This window comes from Pseudorasbora parva, chromosome 5 (genome assembly GCF_024679245.1).
Source record: "Pseudorasbora parva isolate DD20220531a chromosome 5, ASM2467924v1, whole genome shotgun sequence".
Classification (NCBI taxonomy): domain Eukaryota; kingdom Metazoa; phylum Chordata; class Actinopteri; order Cypriniformes; family Gobionidae; genus Pseudorasbora; species Pseudorasbora parva.
The window spans coordinates 15,451,780-15,469,074 of record NC_090176.1 but is presented as its reverse complement, the minus strand read 5'-3'; the positions used below and the strand labels follow the sequence as shown (position 1 = coordinate 15,469,074).

Here is a 17,295-nt window from a genome sequence, read left to right as displayed (position 1 = left end):
CTGTCGCTGCATCACAAACCAATCAGGAGTGTCAAGTAGTTAACGGTGTAATTATCATCAGCTTGCCTTAAGGACCCATCAGCCTGCACCATTCTAGAGTTTCTTTGCAGAACTAGTCATGACAATAATATTAGAATGATTTCTGAAGGATCATGTGACACTGAAGAATGGAGCTATGCCATACATTTAAAAAATATATATTAAAATTAAAAGCTGTTCTTTAAAGTTGTAATACATAATACAATATTAGTCTTTTTACATTATGTATTGAAATAAATGCAGCCTATAGTGATCATAACTCCTCTCAAAAATCGTAATGAGTCCAAACTTTTAACTGTTAGCGTAGATTTTAGTTTTATAATAGAAAACCGTGAAAAGCTCTTACTCTGCTGAGGTTTTAGCCAGTGTATCACAGGAGCTGTAGCTGACCCCACTAAACACGTCTTTACAGGGTAACGTCCTTGCACTCTCCAGCCAATCACCCATTGTGTGAAAGGAAGTGATGTCAGTGCTGGTCCTGTCCAGAAGCAGATTTACCGGTCTGGGAAGAGTTAAGAAAAACACAGAGGAAGTACTGTTAGTTGTAATGTGAATATTAAAGGTTAATCATGTAATCATGTTAATCATTTTTATGAGAACACACCCCTATGACTGTTCTGTTAACTTTGCTGAGTCTGAAAAAATACAACACTGAAGTTGTGGTCTTCTGCAATTCCCATCACGTTTGACAAAATGTCATTTATGGGGAAAACAAGCTTATAAAAGTGCAAGCAAAGGGTAAACACGTTGGTCTTCAAATCTGATACGCAAGCTTTCCATAAGGAAATACCTGCAGAGAAGGGGGACTGATTCTCTCCATCTGTGTTATGGCAAGCATTCCCTAGGAAGAAACCAATACATTTAGGAATGTTTTTTCGAATACACAGACATCTCTGTTTCTGATGACTTCCCATTGTTCACATTCCAGTGTTTGTTTACATTGTTTATTGGTTAAAAGGCTAACACATTAACCGAAACCTTTATAAACTTACACAAAAATATGTATTATTGCAGTATAATTTTCAAGCCAAAATAAATGTTACTTTTAACATGTTACTAGCATATAGTATGCATTTTTTTTGTCGTTTCTGTGTAAAAGTAAAAAAAAATTAATAAAGCAAAACATAATATATAAAAAAACTTAATCTAATAAAATGTATTAATTGCATAAAATGTTCTTGTCTTTTTAAATTTAGGTGAAAAATGTATGTCATGTCAAAGCATCTGAAATCCACATTTCAGGGCCGAGATCACCTGATCTGAATCAGGGGAACAGATGGAAAGATCACAATCCTTGTGGGGACTGCAGTTTATAGTCATGCAAATAAACAAATAAGAATACCAGGAAGTCCATTTAGATCCACATGTTCCCAGTGTTCCATTACCGTGTGATGAAAATTAAAGAATAATGTACGCTGAGTTGACTGGAAAAGAATGCTGAATGGATCCAAGTTACTTGGCAAGGGGGATCAGTAAGTGCTGACACAGCTCACTGAATAGAGCTGTCTGCAAGTGCTGCACTGATGTGCTGGGGATCTTTAAAAATCATTTCCTAATGTCAGGAAAGACTGGCTGAAGTTTATTTTTAACAGTATCGCTGATGGTATTAGTCTGACCTTCACAGTTTGAGTAGCACATTTATGTGCTGATTGTTTTATGAATGTCTCTCAATGTGAGGCCATTATTCAAGGATGGGACAACGGAGATTACATTGCACTCAATATCAAACCTATCCTGACGTGGTCATACTCAATTCTAGTCAGAATATGAGTCTGATACTGTTCCATTGGGCTGTGATTATGGGTCGTGTTTCAACCGAACCAGGAAAGACATCAATTGGATAGACCTACAACCAATCAGAGCAACGAAGTGACACATACAGTTAGTTGTCAAATGACATCAGAACTCAACTGCACTGTGTTGCCCAGTCCACGTATTTTTCCGCGGGTTGTTTTCCATGTCTGCGGGTTGAAGCGGCCTCAATTATGTGATATATAGACCTAGGAATGTGAATTTTAGCAGGCAACCTTGCCAAAATAACACACATTTTACCCCCAAACCCCCTGCGCAATTGTTTTGGGCTGGTAGTTGGCGGGTTTTGTTGTGAAAATTGGCAACCCTGTCTGCACGCACGCTGGAATAAACGAATAAACGTGTTGTAAAAAAAAGAATAGGTGAATCCATATACAAACAAGTTCTCCGTTTAGGATTTTAAAAAATTCAACCCAAGCTCATTTGATGATGTGGATGATTATGTTACTGTTTATCATCTGTCCATCATCATCTAAAGCCCGCCCTGACAATTTCATTGGTCCGAACAGTTTCTGTTCAGGCGTAATTACTCCTCTATGGCCTCTAAGTCCAGACCAAACTGCCTGAGCTCAAATGTTGTGGGTGGGGCTGAGTTCGGCTGGGAACCAGGCTATCTCAAACCCACACAACAGTACTGTATCTAAATTCATATGCAAAGAGGGTTTTTACATGTAGGGCCCTATCATAAAAATGTTGAACAAGTATTTTTCGCTAGTTTCAGCCCGACACAGTTATCATTTTCCCGTCCAGCGTCCACGTTCTTTTTAATAGCAAATGTGCTCACGCCCATCTGTTCACCCATGGGCATGCTGGTCTGAAAACAAGGAGCGCTCAGGCACATTATTGGTGCGTTGCTATTTTGAGGCAACTGAAAACGACTGCGGCATTGACCAACAAAAACCTGGTCTAAAGGCAATAGCGCAGTATTGTTTGTGTTATTTAAAAAGCGTGTTAATAATATGAGCCTATAGGTGGGTGCAAAACACACGTACACTCTGCTTATTATACACGCAGGGAAGAGCAGCAGCACACAAACATTTTTAAACATTAAAAACAAAAGGATTCCTCTCTGGAGAAGTGTTTCTGCTCTCAAATTCGCATGTAAATAGTGAATCCGCCATGGATCAAGCACAACTGGCTTTTAAAGGGAAGGGGAGACGAGACTGATATTCTTTTGAAAGTGACCAAGTCTATCATTTACAGTATAGACGTGAGGAAACCACCTACAGTAGTTGTACTGATCCGGAACAGCTTAGACTGAAAAGGAAGTAAAAATTACGCAATTTGCAATTGAGGCAGACTAAATGATAATACAAGCTTTTGCTCTCCACACCATCTTCATTGGTCAGCAAAACATAAGGCGGAAGAGAGCCTATGTTGCAGCCTGGGCACTGACCATGCGATCGCAGTTGGTGTCCACCTGAGTTGACGTCATTTGTCACCATTGCTTTTTAAATCACATATGACAGAGGAATATCCGATTTGTCTGCTTAAATGGCAAATGCATATTCACATGTCACATATCACAAATCAGATTTATTTACGGATATGAAAGAGGCCCTAAACCGATCTGAGAGTATCGGAATCCAAGTGACAGTTGACGGCAGGCATTGATTTCCATAGTATAAAAAATATATTCATTGACTTCCATAGTATATAAAATAATACATTCTTGAAAATATCTTCTTTTGTGTTTAGCAGGGGAAAGAAATTTAGGTTTGAAACAACATTAGGGTGATTGAATGAATTTTCATTTTTGGATTAACTATCGCTTGAAGCACCATACTGAAAACTAAGAGATGTCCAGTTCTCTGTTGTTTGTTGTGATGTGTAGTAACATTCTTAAAAACAACTCACATGGTGAAAAAGAAACAAGCAGTTGACAGGGAGAAAAATCTTTGTTGTAGAAGTGATAGTTTAAACTCTGATGTATACACACTGCATTTGACCGCATCAGCTGCTGGCGTCAGAGATCTGAGCCATCACTCGACAGGAGCACAACAGGCCAGAGGGTGAGGAAGAAGAGAGTGAAACACTCTCTGCTGTTTCCCTCTCTTTTCTTTTGCTTTCCTCTCTTCCCTCTGGTGTAGTGACCTCTAAATAACCGAGGCTGCTTAGTATCATGTTTTTAAAGTTCTCTTGGGATAGGAATAGGGGGGAGGATGTTCCTCGCGGAGGAACATCTGGGTTACTTTGTCACGGACAAAAATGCATCTCTTGCTGTGAGGAGGCTCTGAGATTGTGCACCTACTCTTGTTCTAGGAGCGCCAAAATTTTACTTCCGCGCATCTGCACGCCATCTTTCCGGCTTAAAGGGGTCTGGCCTTTGCGTTTAAGGTCCATCCATGAGAATAGCAAGAGTGCCGCCCCATTAGCATGCAGGGCATGTAGATAAATGAGGTGCAAGGGCTTGGACGCAGCTGTGGCTGCAGACCGGCGGCAGCGGAACCTCAGAGTGTGTCTCGCTCAGAGAGCCATAAATCACCTGGGCCCAATGCTGGTCCCCTGATCAGCCATGTTAAAAGCCAATCAGGAAAATTACACGCAAACTCCCTGGGACCCATTTTCACTTTCTTAAGAAACCATTAGTCACTGTTACATACTTCATAATAATAAAGCTCCCGGTTATAGCACTTACGTCCACACCCGTGCTGGACGAACCCTTTGGTCAGTTGTGTCTTATTACAATAAAAATAGGCAAATAGGGTAGGACAGAGATCTAGGGACCTTTTTTTAGGTCAAAGACTATTTTGTGAGATTAAATAAACTAATTTAATATGCAATTATGCTATTATATAATATACTTTTTATTTATGTGTGTGTGGGCAGGTTTTCACGAAATGTGTTTCCTAAGAATATGTCATTTCCTAAGTTTTTTTTATTTTTATTTTTTTATTATTTTTTTTCTTTTCAATGTAATCTTTAGCAAATCTCAAAATATATTAATTTAAACAAACTACACTCTAAAAAATTATTGGTAAAAAACAACCCAATGTTGGATCAAATATGGACTAACCCAGCAATTAATAATAACAATAATAATAGATCGTTTAACCCAGCGATTGGGTTGTTTTAAGCAAATATTTAATCCAACCGCAGGATTAAAACGACCCAATCACTGGGTTAAAACAACCCAATTGCTGGGTTAGTCCATATTTGACCCAACATTGGGTTAAAACAACCCAACATTTTTTAGATTGTATACATTATGATGTTGTGATGCCTAGGTTCAAAAATAGCTTTTAAAAACTATTAGTGTTAGTGTTTATTATTTTATTTTACATGTATTTTTACAGAGTAGTACAAATGTTTAAAACAGTTACAGGCCATAATATGAAATTAGCCACTTATCAACAAGAATTTTAATATCAGTGTAATATTTTTATTTAAATTCTGGACTTAGTGAAGAATAGTCAAGCTCTTCACACCAGAAAGTGTCAAACCATTACAAAACTGACCTCACAAAGGGGTTTTGTCATGCTGGAACAGAGAAGGACATTTTCCAACTGTTAAGTAGATAAATATCTAGAATGGCGTGCTCGAGATTTAACTGTAATCGGGGGCTCTTATCAGACTCATTACACAGAAGGGCTTGTATATCCTTTTGACCATGTTGTGTATAATGATTTGAATAACATAAGTCCTGAATTCTGGATACTGGAGAAACAGGATGTCAGCAAATGTTTATCACAAACACTGTCTGAGGATTGTTTCTGCAAACTGGCTCCAAAAATAAACTGATTTTGTCTAGAAAAATAATCTGTAGAAAAAACTAAGGTCTTATGTACATCTCAATCATAACTGTATATGACCAGCTGTGGGAGTGTGTGATTATTCTAGACCTGAGGGGAAGACACAAATTAGAGTTTAGGAGGAAGCAAGAACATTTCTTCTCATTAGGGATCATGAGAAGATGATCTGAGTGTGACATAAAGCAGAAGAAAGAGCAGAAGGCAATTTGGGATCAGAACAAGCATCTAAAACTCGGTCCAAAGACAATCCCCCTGGGTACGGCAACAGCGGAGTACCTGGACGCAGTGCTGGCTGTGATTTTGAGACTACTGGGGTTGCGGATGAGCTTGTCCAGGATGCTGACGATCTGCTCAAATTTCGGGCGGTTGTTTCTATCCTTCTGCCAGCAGTCCAGCATCAGCTGATAAAGGGTTGCAGGGCATTCCATGGGTGGGGGAAGACGATATCCCTCATCCACTGCTTTTATCACCTGCGGCACATACGAAAATATCGTCAAGCTGAAGTACTGTGATTCTGTCTAAAGGTGTGGTCACATCAGCGAAATAGTGCTGAAATTTGGTCTGTTCATAGTTGAGATTAATTGTCTATTGTCGATAATGTATGATGCACATCTCACACAGCTTTCTGTTCGTCAATTCAGCAAACTCATGTGACCCCAATGCCAAATCTGCATGGGGAAATCTTATGCCTTCAAGCGAAATTCCTGTTTTCATAAATTCCCATAAAAATGACTGGATTTCACCCATTAAAATTTGCTGAGCTATGGTTAATGTGACCGCAAATAAACATTTCATCGCTCCTTTCACAAGATGAGGAACTGCTAAACTATTTTCTTCAATATCCTGTCTTTTGAGCCCCTCGTCTGGACATATTTCTTCCTCTTCCCCAAATGCCACCATCCAGTATGATAAAACAAAAACGAAGCATATTCACTAAACCAGCTGCCCCAGCAATGTTACTTCCTTTTGCTTTTCATCACTTGATCATCGCCACAATCCAGTTCAAATAAACTCTCAGGGCCTTATTTGCTCAGGGTGAAGTGACTGAACTGCAGCAATTAGGTCACTGCTCAGGGTCAGTGCTAAAGAGCTAATACCAACATCAACACAACAAGATTTCATATTAAACCACTACACATTTGCCACATTTCCACACATGGATCTTGTTCTTATCTTTCTGCAAAACCTATAGCATTGGTCTCTGCCTAATCGAAAAGCAAGTTTTCACCTTTGGTTGCATAATGTGTGTTTGGTTTAATTTTTTTGTGAAGCTGTAGCTCTAGCTGTAGCTAGCTGAGTTTAGAACAGCATGAATGGTCTAGCCATGCTGTTCAACAGTAAAAGTTGAAAAATCAAGGAAAATCGTGCTGGTTTAATTATATTGTTCACCCAGAAATGAAAATCCTGTAATTATTTACTCACCTCCAACTCAGTCATTTTAAACTCGTAGTGGCTGTTCACACAGTGCATGTTTTTGCAGTGTATTGAATTTTCTGTTGATTTTCTAGATATGGGGTTCTCAATGTGTTTTTTTAGCCAGACTTTAGGGTACAACAGGGCTAAAAGTGCCCTTGGGGTAAAAGACACATTTGACTTTATTCTCTTAAACCACTAGATTGCACAAAAATTGAGCGGAGCACTTTTTTTAAACAACCACATTTGAAATGTGGCATTCGCACATGGAAATGTGGCTAATCCTAGACGCGATCGTGGACAGCAATGCAAAGTTGATTCTGTGCTAATTTGATCTAATATTTAATAACGTTTAATAATTTAATAATGTCTAATATTTAATAACATCTAATAATTGATCAAATAACGCTTTTTTAAATATTGTACATTTTATAGCAAATGAGAATCGATAAAACTATTGTCTATATGTTAAGGCAAAGGTCTTAATGTTTTTCAGTTTTGTTCAAGGTAATTAAAGCAACAGTTTTTAACTGATGGAAGAATATGTAAAAGTATGGTACCTGGGGTAAACAGTGCACCTGCTATTGGAGTTGAAGGCACAAAAATTAATAAGATAATAAAGAGTTGGCTGACTTCAATTTGTTGACATGACATGGTTAGATTCAATGAAAAATATCTTATATCAAGTTGGGTGTCTACCTTAGAGATAATACCCATATTTATAATGAAACCACCATATTTAAAAATGTGATATTAATAATATCATAAAACATCATATTTATGTGTTACTGCTGTAAAGCTATATTAAATTATAATGGGATTTAATTCAATGCTTTTAGAATCTCTACTTTTCAAAATAATTTTGTTTCTGTATTTTAAAAATTAATAAGAGTATATTTATTTAACAAAAATATATATTGTATGTATTAAAATAAACCCCAAATAGTGCAAACATTGCTATATTTGCTATATATTTGTATTAACTTAGACATTATTAAAAACCTATTATCTAAAGTAGTTTGTGCCTTCTGCCCCATGCTGGTGAGCCTGGGGTAAAAGGCCAATCTTGCCACCTAATATATTTATGAAATCTTTAAACAAACAAACCACTTTTATGATTTATTTTCACACAAAATCTGTTGCTATATTTTAATGTTTACATATTTTTCTGTAATCATACACTATGGGGGAGATAGAAAAGCAATTTCTTTCTTAGGGTGTGCCTTTAGCCCCATTGTACCCTACTACCCCTTAAGATTTTAGGTTAATATTTTCATGTTTAGTTTAGTTTCGTTATTGTCCACAAGTGGAAAACTTGTGTCTTTGGCTTCACTATACATCACACACAAGGGCACCAAGACAACATAACAATATACATAAAATACACAAAGCAATTAAAACAATGATATGTACATACAGTATGTGTACATATACAGTAAATGCATACATATCCCTCTTACATTTAAAATTCTAATAGAAGTTGGCACAAATGACATGTGGTACACATTTTTACTCGCCAAAAGTTGCCTAAACCATGTTCTGTGTGAATGGCCTCTTATGCTATTTCTTAGTTGTTGTTTTTTTTGTTAAAGAGTATTAAAATCAAATCAAACATTGAAACATATGCCACACTGATCTATTTTGGCAGGTAAGACATTGGATTGCTTTGCCGACTCTACTCACGTCCTGATTGGACATCTCCCAATAAGGTCTTTCTCCGTAAGACATGACCTCCCATAGCACAATCCCATAGCTCCATACGTCACTGGCCGAGGTAAACTTACGATAGGCGATGGCCTCTGGTGCGGTCCATCGGATTGGAATCTTGCCACCCTATAAACAGAGAAAATCCATCTGTCAAGGAAACATATTGCCATATGGGACAATATCCAAACACATATTTTGTAATTACAAGCATTTACTCTAACGTTCTTATGCCAAATCATGTAATCTGTATGCATTTGTGTTTAAAAACAGGCCATATGTAAAGTGTCAGAGCTAGTAGAGGGGGGAATTTTTGAGACTGCCATGCATCTAATGAATGAATGTTTGAAACAAGCTCTGAGGTACTATTACGATTTGATCGTGTTTGAAATGGAATTGACTATGCAACATTAGTGTTAAACGCAAAGTATAATTTGTGCAGCATATGTGTCGTTGAACATATAGCCTTTCGAATACATTTTAATAGCATTTACAAACACTGGCAGTCAACACAAAAAAGAAAGTTTTGTCCAGATGTTTGTCCAGTGTCTGTGCTATTTTTCTCCAGAAGCTATGAACGATAAAAATGGCTTTGAATTCTTTTAAACTAAAGTTGTGGCTACGTCAACCTGTTGTTGTTGCAGACTCCTGTCTTTTTAGTTTAGTTTTCTACTGTGAAACAACTGCCCGGGCCAGTGTTGTCACCAACTGATTAGTGCAAAACAAATTCAATGCACATGTGTGACCTGTGCACAATATTCTGGTGATGAAATTTGTGTAACCCGTACTTTACACGGACACTCGCATATGCCTAAAAACTGAAGTAGGGCTTCAATGTGATTTTTTACACGGCCTCTAATGCAAGGGACCTTGGCTCTAAGGTCATCTTGTACAGTCTTTACATTGCAAAGAAGCTGAATATTACAGTAAGCAGCACATCAAGCAAGTACATTTGAGTTTCCGTTTACTAGTTGATGGGCTCTACAATCTTCAATGAAAGGAAAATAAAATTAACATCTATGGATTCTTTTCCTTCCACAAAATGTTCTTAATAGTAGAAACAGGGTTCTGTAGATTTTTCAAATGCTCTTCACACCAATAAAACATTTTCTCTTTGGGGAACCTAGAATGGTTCTTCGAAAAACCCCTTGGAACCTTTATATTTAAAGCCCCACTAAACACACATTTTTTGTTGTCTGCGCTGACTCACACATATGATTGGCTCTGTGATCTCGTGTCTCTGGACCGGAGCAGACTGTGTGTGTGCGCGCTGCAGTGGTGCGTGTGAAACTAATGTGAAACCAGCCTTCATTCACGTCAACAGAAAGCATATTTATACTGTCTGAATTGTTCCATATCTCCTATATAGTGCACTGCATGCCATTCACTTTATTGAAAATACAAACCCGATTCCAAAAAATTGGAACACAAATTGTGAATGAAAAAGGAATCCAATAATTTACAAATCTCCTAAACGTATATTTTATTCACAATAGATAACATATCAAATGTTGGAAGTGAGACATTTTGAAATGTCATGACAAATATTGGCTCATTTTGGATTTCATGAAAGCTACACATTCCAAAAAAAAGTTGGGATAGGTAGCACTAATAGGCTGGAAAAGGTACATGCACATATAAGGAACATCTGGAGGATCAATTTGCAACTTTTTTGGTCAATTAGAAACATGATTGGTTATAAAAAGAGCCTCTCAGAGTGGCAGTGTCTCTCAGAAGTCAAGAAGGCAGAGGATCACCAATTCCCACAATGCTGTGGCGAAAAGTAATTGAGCAATATCAGAAAGGAATTTCTCAGAGAAAAATGGCAGAGTTTGGAAGTTATCAATATCTAGAGTGCATAATATTATCCAAAGAGTCAAAGAATCTGGAACAATCTCTGTGCGTAAGGTTCAAGGCCGGAAAACCATACTGGATGCCCATGATCTTCAGGCCCTTAGACGACACTGCATCACATTCAGGAATGCTACTCTAATGCAAATCACAACATGGGCTCAGATATACTTCCAGAAAACATTATCGGGTAAACACCATCCACCGGCATTCACCATTACCAGCTAAAACTCTAGGTCAAAAGAAGCCATATCTAAACATGATCCAGAAGAACAGGTGTTTTCTCTGGGCCAAGGCTCATTTAAAATGGACTGTGGCAAAGTGGAAACCTGTTCTGTGGTCAGACAAATCAAAATTTTAAGTTCTTTTTGGAAAACTGGGATGCCATGTTATCCGGACTAAAGAGGACAAGGACAACCCAAGTTGTTATCAGCGCTCAGTTCAGAAGCCTGCATCTCTGATGGTATGGGGTTGCATGAGTGTGTGTGGCATGGGCAGCTTACACATCTGGAAAGGCAAAATCAATGCTGAAAGGTATATCCAAGTTCTAGAACAACATATGCTCCCATCCAGACGTCGTCTCTTTCAGGGAAGACCTTGAATTTTCCAACATGACAATGCCAGACCATATACTGCATCAATTACAACATCATGACTGCATTGAAGAAGGTCTGGGAACTGAAATGGCAGCCTGCAGTCCAGATCTTTCACCCATAGAAAACATTGGCACATCATAAAGAGGAAGATGTGACAAAGAAGACTAAGACAGTTGAGCATCTAGACGCCTGTATTAGACAAGAATGGGACAAAATTCCTATTCCTAAACTTGAGCAACATGTCTCCTCAGTCCTCAGATGTTTGCACTGTTATAACAAGAAGAGGGATGCCACACAGGGGTAAACCTTGTCCCAACAGATGTGTTGATGCCATAAAATCTACTTATTTCCCTTAAAACTATACATTTTCTCAGTCTCCTATGTTGTATTCTTCATTGCATTCTGTTTTTATTCACAATTTGCACAGTGTCCCAACGTATTTGGAACCGCTGTAGTAAATGTGTGAACAAGTGACCGATTTCAGCTGCAGCTATTTAGGGGGTGGGACTTCAGATTCTAGAGAGCATTTGATTGGACAGAAGGTGGGATGAGAAGTCTGCGGTGATGTCATAAAAATCTGTGATCCGTTTTAGCGGAAGTGTAAGACTTGCTTTAGCGAAAGTTTTGAATGCTTATATCTCCTAAATTCAAATGTTGTCATTGTTTTGGAACAACAGCTTATTCATAACCTTAAGGCTTAACATATTCATATTAAAAGCAAAAAACAAAGCAAAAAAACAACAACTTACAATTTGATTTAAGGGGGCCTTCAATAGTGTATATATGTGTGCATGTGTGATCATTGTTTGTGAGTGAATAAACATCTAAATTAAATATGTTCATATAAAAAAGAAAACTTCAGAAAAACTTTTTTATAAAGCCTCACATTTTTGGTAAAATAGACTTTCAGTAGAGAGACTTTATTTCAAGTTTTATTTAATTTATTCAAATATCTTCGTTTGGGTTTTAAAGCTGAACAAATGTGTTATGGGTTTGGATTCACATATGTGTAAGCAACAGATAGCAATTTTCAGGTCTTTCTTTAAGCCACAAAAAAAAACAAAAAAACAAAAAAAAACACTAAATCAACTGGCTCTTTTAAAAGCCGGGACTTCCACAAATCACCATATTGAGTGTTACGATAAAAAAAAAAAATTATAATAATAATTTAAAAAAAATCTACAAGTGGTCCAGTTAATTCTACGCTAAAAATAATTCAGGTTTTGTACTTCAAAATTGATGTTTACCACAATTGTACTAATATTTTCTTTGTAATTGTGAAAATTGTTTCTACACCTTTTTTTTCCTTCCCTTCAGTGTACTAATCTATATTTGTTCATGGTTTGTGGTACACCAACAATTTTATCGATCCTGTCCTCAGCTCTGAAAGCTGACTGGGCTTGTTTCATGTGCTCAGGTCCTCTTTTTCACTGAGGACCTGCGTTGTATTTACCCAGCTCGGCTGCTGTGGTAACTCTACACTCAACCTTCATGAAGGAGGCAGACTGAGAGAGAACAGGGTAAAGCCAAAGCCAACCAGCAACCTGGCCAAGTCACACAATTCCTACCCCACATTCTCCAAACACAAGGCCTTTAAAAAATAAACCCACTTCTGCACAGGCCTCCCCATTGAGTGCGTACAAACAGTCCCTGCAAGATCACTGCTAATGAATGTAAAATGTGACACAATGTATCCTTTTGGTTTAATATAAGTAGAAGGTGAAAGTTGCCAGCATTCTTGTGGGTTTGAGGTTCTCATAGCTGCACAATGATGCAGTGGGGGGTCTAGTTGTAACGATGAAAACATACATTTACATTGGCTGTCGGACACAAGTACAACCAAGCAATTTGGGTTTATCTAACTAATAACATGTTGGACATCCCCTCTCCAGCATATCCCATATATCAGTGTAACACTTATGTTAGGTGACACTTGTATTGGTAATTTAAGCAGCAATATCTCTTCAAGCCTCACATGCTGTGGATTTATGCCCGACTCTAAGTGTATTTATGCATTAGTTATCTCTTCTGATAATGAATGCTGCTCTTAAGGATGAGAGTGACAAATATAGTTATTAATCCCAGGGAATAGAGCTCAGACATGCTGGCTGAGAGGAGACAGTGAGCTGCGTTGGTCAACCATGGCCTGGCCCACACAGAATGTTCTCTGCAGATTTCTCCAGAACTTAGAAGCCCATCAATTACAAAGTTCTACATGTCCCTTGCGTATCATGTTAATGCTTTCTGCTACTAAAAGAGTATAGTCATCTGAACTCTTAACACATTTCAGGTTAAAAAGAACCTTTTGTTTAATTTTTTAATTTTAATTTTTTAATTTTTTTTTGTTTAGTGATACATACTTTTATTTGGCAGGGACACATTTATTGATACAAAAAATTACAGTAAAAGCACAATGTTGCAAATGACTTCTACTTTTAAACTTATACATCAAAGAATTAAATTTCACTGACTTTAAACATTTGAAAGACAGTGTATAGTTTATAAATCATCTATCTATCCTCTCATTTCAACTTGAAATCAGATAAATATGTAAGGAATAATTGACGACGGGCAGTTGAATTAGCCTGTTATAATGTTATAAAATAAAGCACACCCAAGGTGGTAATACAGCCACGATGTGAAGTGAAATGATTCCCCTCGAAATGAGAGAGAGAAAGAGAGAGAGAGAGAGAGAGAGAGAGAGAGAGAGAGAGAGAGAGAGAGAGAGAGAGAGAGAGAGAGAGAGAGAGAGAGAGAGAGAGAGAGAGAGAGAGAGAGAGAGAGAGAGAGAGAGAGAGAGAGAGAGAGAGAGAGAGAGAGAGAGAGATTAAGCATATGTATTGTGTATTGAGTCTTTCAACAGTGTTCGGCAACAGCACCTCGACTAATAGCTAAACAGTAAGTTTATCTGCTTCAAGAACAGCACAGTGATTATCTCGCTTTAGTAAGAAATTTCATGTAGCTTTTTAAGTTGTTAAACTATTTTACTGATAAATTGTCAGTAAACAGCACTGACAACATGTTCCTGTGTGAGTTATCCGTACTGTATTTGAGTGGGAAAGAAAGCGGGAGAAAGAGAGTATATGCTTTCTGTACATAATATAACAATTTTATGGCCAAAAACATTAACAATGTTTTCCTAAACATTGTTGTTCGTCAACCAATTAGATTTAAGCATTCAACAGCTCTGCAGCATAAAGTGAAAATAAATTCACAAGAAATATAATTTGAACTATTACAAAATGCAAATGAAGTATATTTCAGCTTCCAAAAATTACATTTAAAATCATTTCATTCAATTAGGTAACAATTTAATTTAAACACTTTGCTTAATTTCACTGCTGAACGAGAAAAAAAGTCTGTTTAACTTACTCTTGTTGTGTAGGCAGCTTCTGGGTCGTCCTCCAGGACTCTGGACAAGCCGAAGTCTGACACTTTACACACTAGGTTGCTGTTGACCAGGATGTTCCGAGCGGCCAAGTCTCTGTGCACATAACCCATATCCGACAGATACTTCATACCAGATGCAATGCCACGTAGCATGCCCACCAGCTGAATCACTGTGAACTGGGCGTCGTGTTTCTGAAAGAGACGGGAAGAAGGGAAAAGTCAAATAAGGTGTTTTATATCTACTGTATAAACAGAAGTCATGCTATGGGTTATAAAACATGAGGGAACATTGGTGACTCATATCTCAAAACACTGCCTGACATTTCCAAAGACATCTGTCATGAGCTAACTCCATCTCACGACTCATGAAATGATTTTGCTGAGAGTAGCAGATCCTTGACTTAATAAATATGAGTGTTGGACTGTCTGGTTCTATCCACGGTGTGCTGCAACTTGTTGAAGAATATAAATAGGATGTACACAAGAACACATCGCTGACTGCATATCTGAACTGAAGCCCACTGGCAGGCTCACAGTGTTTACACTGCTGCGTGTGAATAGGCCTTTTATACGAAGAATGATATGCTCAGGACTTGGAGATAAACACCATGGGAGGAAGCGCTTCAGTAGGAGAGGGAGAGACTGGCCGGATGAGAGAGATAGCATTGATTTGTCAGGGAGCTCTGGAGAAATGGCTTTCCATACCAAAGACAGACAAACTGCAGTTTTAAAGGAAAAGTTCCAGAAAAGGTTTTTACTTATCTTTATATACAGATAGTTCCAAACACTTATGACTTGATTTCTTCCGGAAAACATAAAAGGCAACATTTTGAAGAACATTCCAGTCAATCTTATATTTATATTAATATGACATACTATAGTAAATAGTATTTTCAGAAGTCAGATAGTATATGTCTACAATTATCAGATAGTATATACGTTTTTTCCGAATTTTTACAGGCTTTTTTATATCTTTATATCTAGGCTTTTTATATATATATACATATCACTTTGTTGTTTTATTTTTATTTTATTAGTATTTTGCTTTAAAAAATATATACATACACTGTAAAAACTGTAAAAAAATAAGTTACCTAGTTGCCTTAAATTTTTTTGTTTATTGCAATAAAAAAATTGAGTTAATACAATGAACATTTTTGAGAATCGACAACCGTTTTTCATTTATTTTTTTTATTTTTTAAAGAAGCATATTGAGTTATTGTGTGTGTTTTATTTGTGGTGATGCACCAAATTGTGCTATTTTAACAATTTAATCAATTTATTTATGTGGTTCAGATACAATAATATTTTGAGTTTCTTTTATTAAACCAATTTTTTTCATTGTATCAACTCAACATTTTAAGGCAACCAGGTTACTAACTTTTTTAAGTTAAACTAACAATATTTTTTACAGTATAGCTTTTATTAGTGTTTAGTTTTTAGCTAATTTAGTTATAGTTATTTTAGTACTTCAATATAAACTATTAAGTGTTTTTTATTATATATTTTATTTTATTTCGGTTCATGTTTATTTTATTTCAAGATTTTTGCTAAAGCACCACAGAATATGCAAACGTAGTCTAAGACTCATGCATTATATTTTCTGAAGTCATATTATACATGATAACTGTAGAAAAAAGGATTTTTCACTGATTCACATATTTCGGTCTGAAATATACTGCAAGGGTAGCATGAACAAGTTTTATGAAGTCGTTTTTTGAAGCTTGACATCTCTAGTACCCATTCAGTTTTGAATTTTGTGGTCCAAAGAACAAAGAAAATCATACAGGTCTGGAACGACATGAGGAGTAAACATTTTCAAAATCTGTATTATTGTTTGAACTATTCCTCTAGCAAATTTTGAGTTTTTCTCTTTCTTCCTCTCATTCCTTGTCTCCGTCCACCCTATTTTCTCTTTCTTTCTATGCGAGTGTTTATGTACTGCATACAAACTAAGTTTGGATGAAAATAAACCCTGGACCACCTGGAAGAGAAAGGAGCTCAGAGAGGTTCAAAGGCTTGCTAATAATAGTGACATGAGCAGTGGCGAGGAAGCGTGTTCGAGGGAGGATGACAGATCTCTTTGATAGAGAGCAGACCAGGCTGCCGTGCGCAGGAAATTGCTGCAGAACACTGCAACTTTTCTCTCATTTCTGGGAGTGGGATCCTGTGCAGACACACGTGCTAAGCAGTTCATTTAGGTCCTGCTAACTCCATGCCTTGTTTGTTCAGGTTGTTTTAACAATCTGCCTTTGCATACTCATTTCAGTCGAGTGTAACAGTTAGTGTCCACTTTTTTGATGCTCTTACAGTTTTTCTCAGTTGCTTTGTACCAAAGTAATATGTGCCTATAGGCAGGTGCACAACATGCGTACATTCTGCGTATTATGCACAAAGGGATGCGCGGTAAAATGCAAACATTTTTAAATATTACAAAAAAAAAAGGATTTCTCTCTGGAGAAGTGATCAGCCTTTCTGCTCGTAAATTCCGCCATGTAAACAGTGAATCCTTCATGGTGCAAGCACAACAGGCTTTTAAAGGGAATGGGACATGAGACTCTGACTGGTTTACTGCACATTACATAGTGTCCTAACTACACGCAACACAATAAAATTCCAGCGACAAAAAACTTGTCTGTCCACAACAGACGTGACGCGACTACGAGATGCAACAAATTAATCAAAAACCACGGCCAATCAGAACTGCACCCAATATTAATCTTGACTGCACTCGCATG

General features: G+C 37.2%; 1 protein-coding gene across 2 annotated transcripts in view; it reads right to left on the bottom strand.

The window, feature by feature from the left end:
• Positions 1 to 17,295, bottom strand: part of epha3 (eph receptor A3) — a 144,999-nt gene that overhangs the window by 16,711 nt on the left and 110,993 nt on the right. For both annotated transcript variants that reach the window (XM_067443296.1, XM_067443295.1), the window contains exons 13-16: positions 14,540 to 14,749; positions 8,700 to 8,849; positions 5,880 to 6,073; positions 386 to 541 (exon numbers count right to left, since the gene is read on the bottom strand). In XM_067443296.1, coding sequence (XP_067299397.1) covers positions 386 to 541; positions 5,880 to 6,073; positions 8,700 to 8,849; positions 14,540 to 14,749 — 710 coding nt within the window. The remainder of the gene's footprint in view (positions 1 to 385; positions 542 to 5,879; positions 6,074 to 8,699; positions 8,850 to 14,539; positions 14,750 to 17,295) is intronic.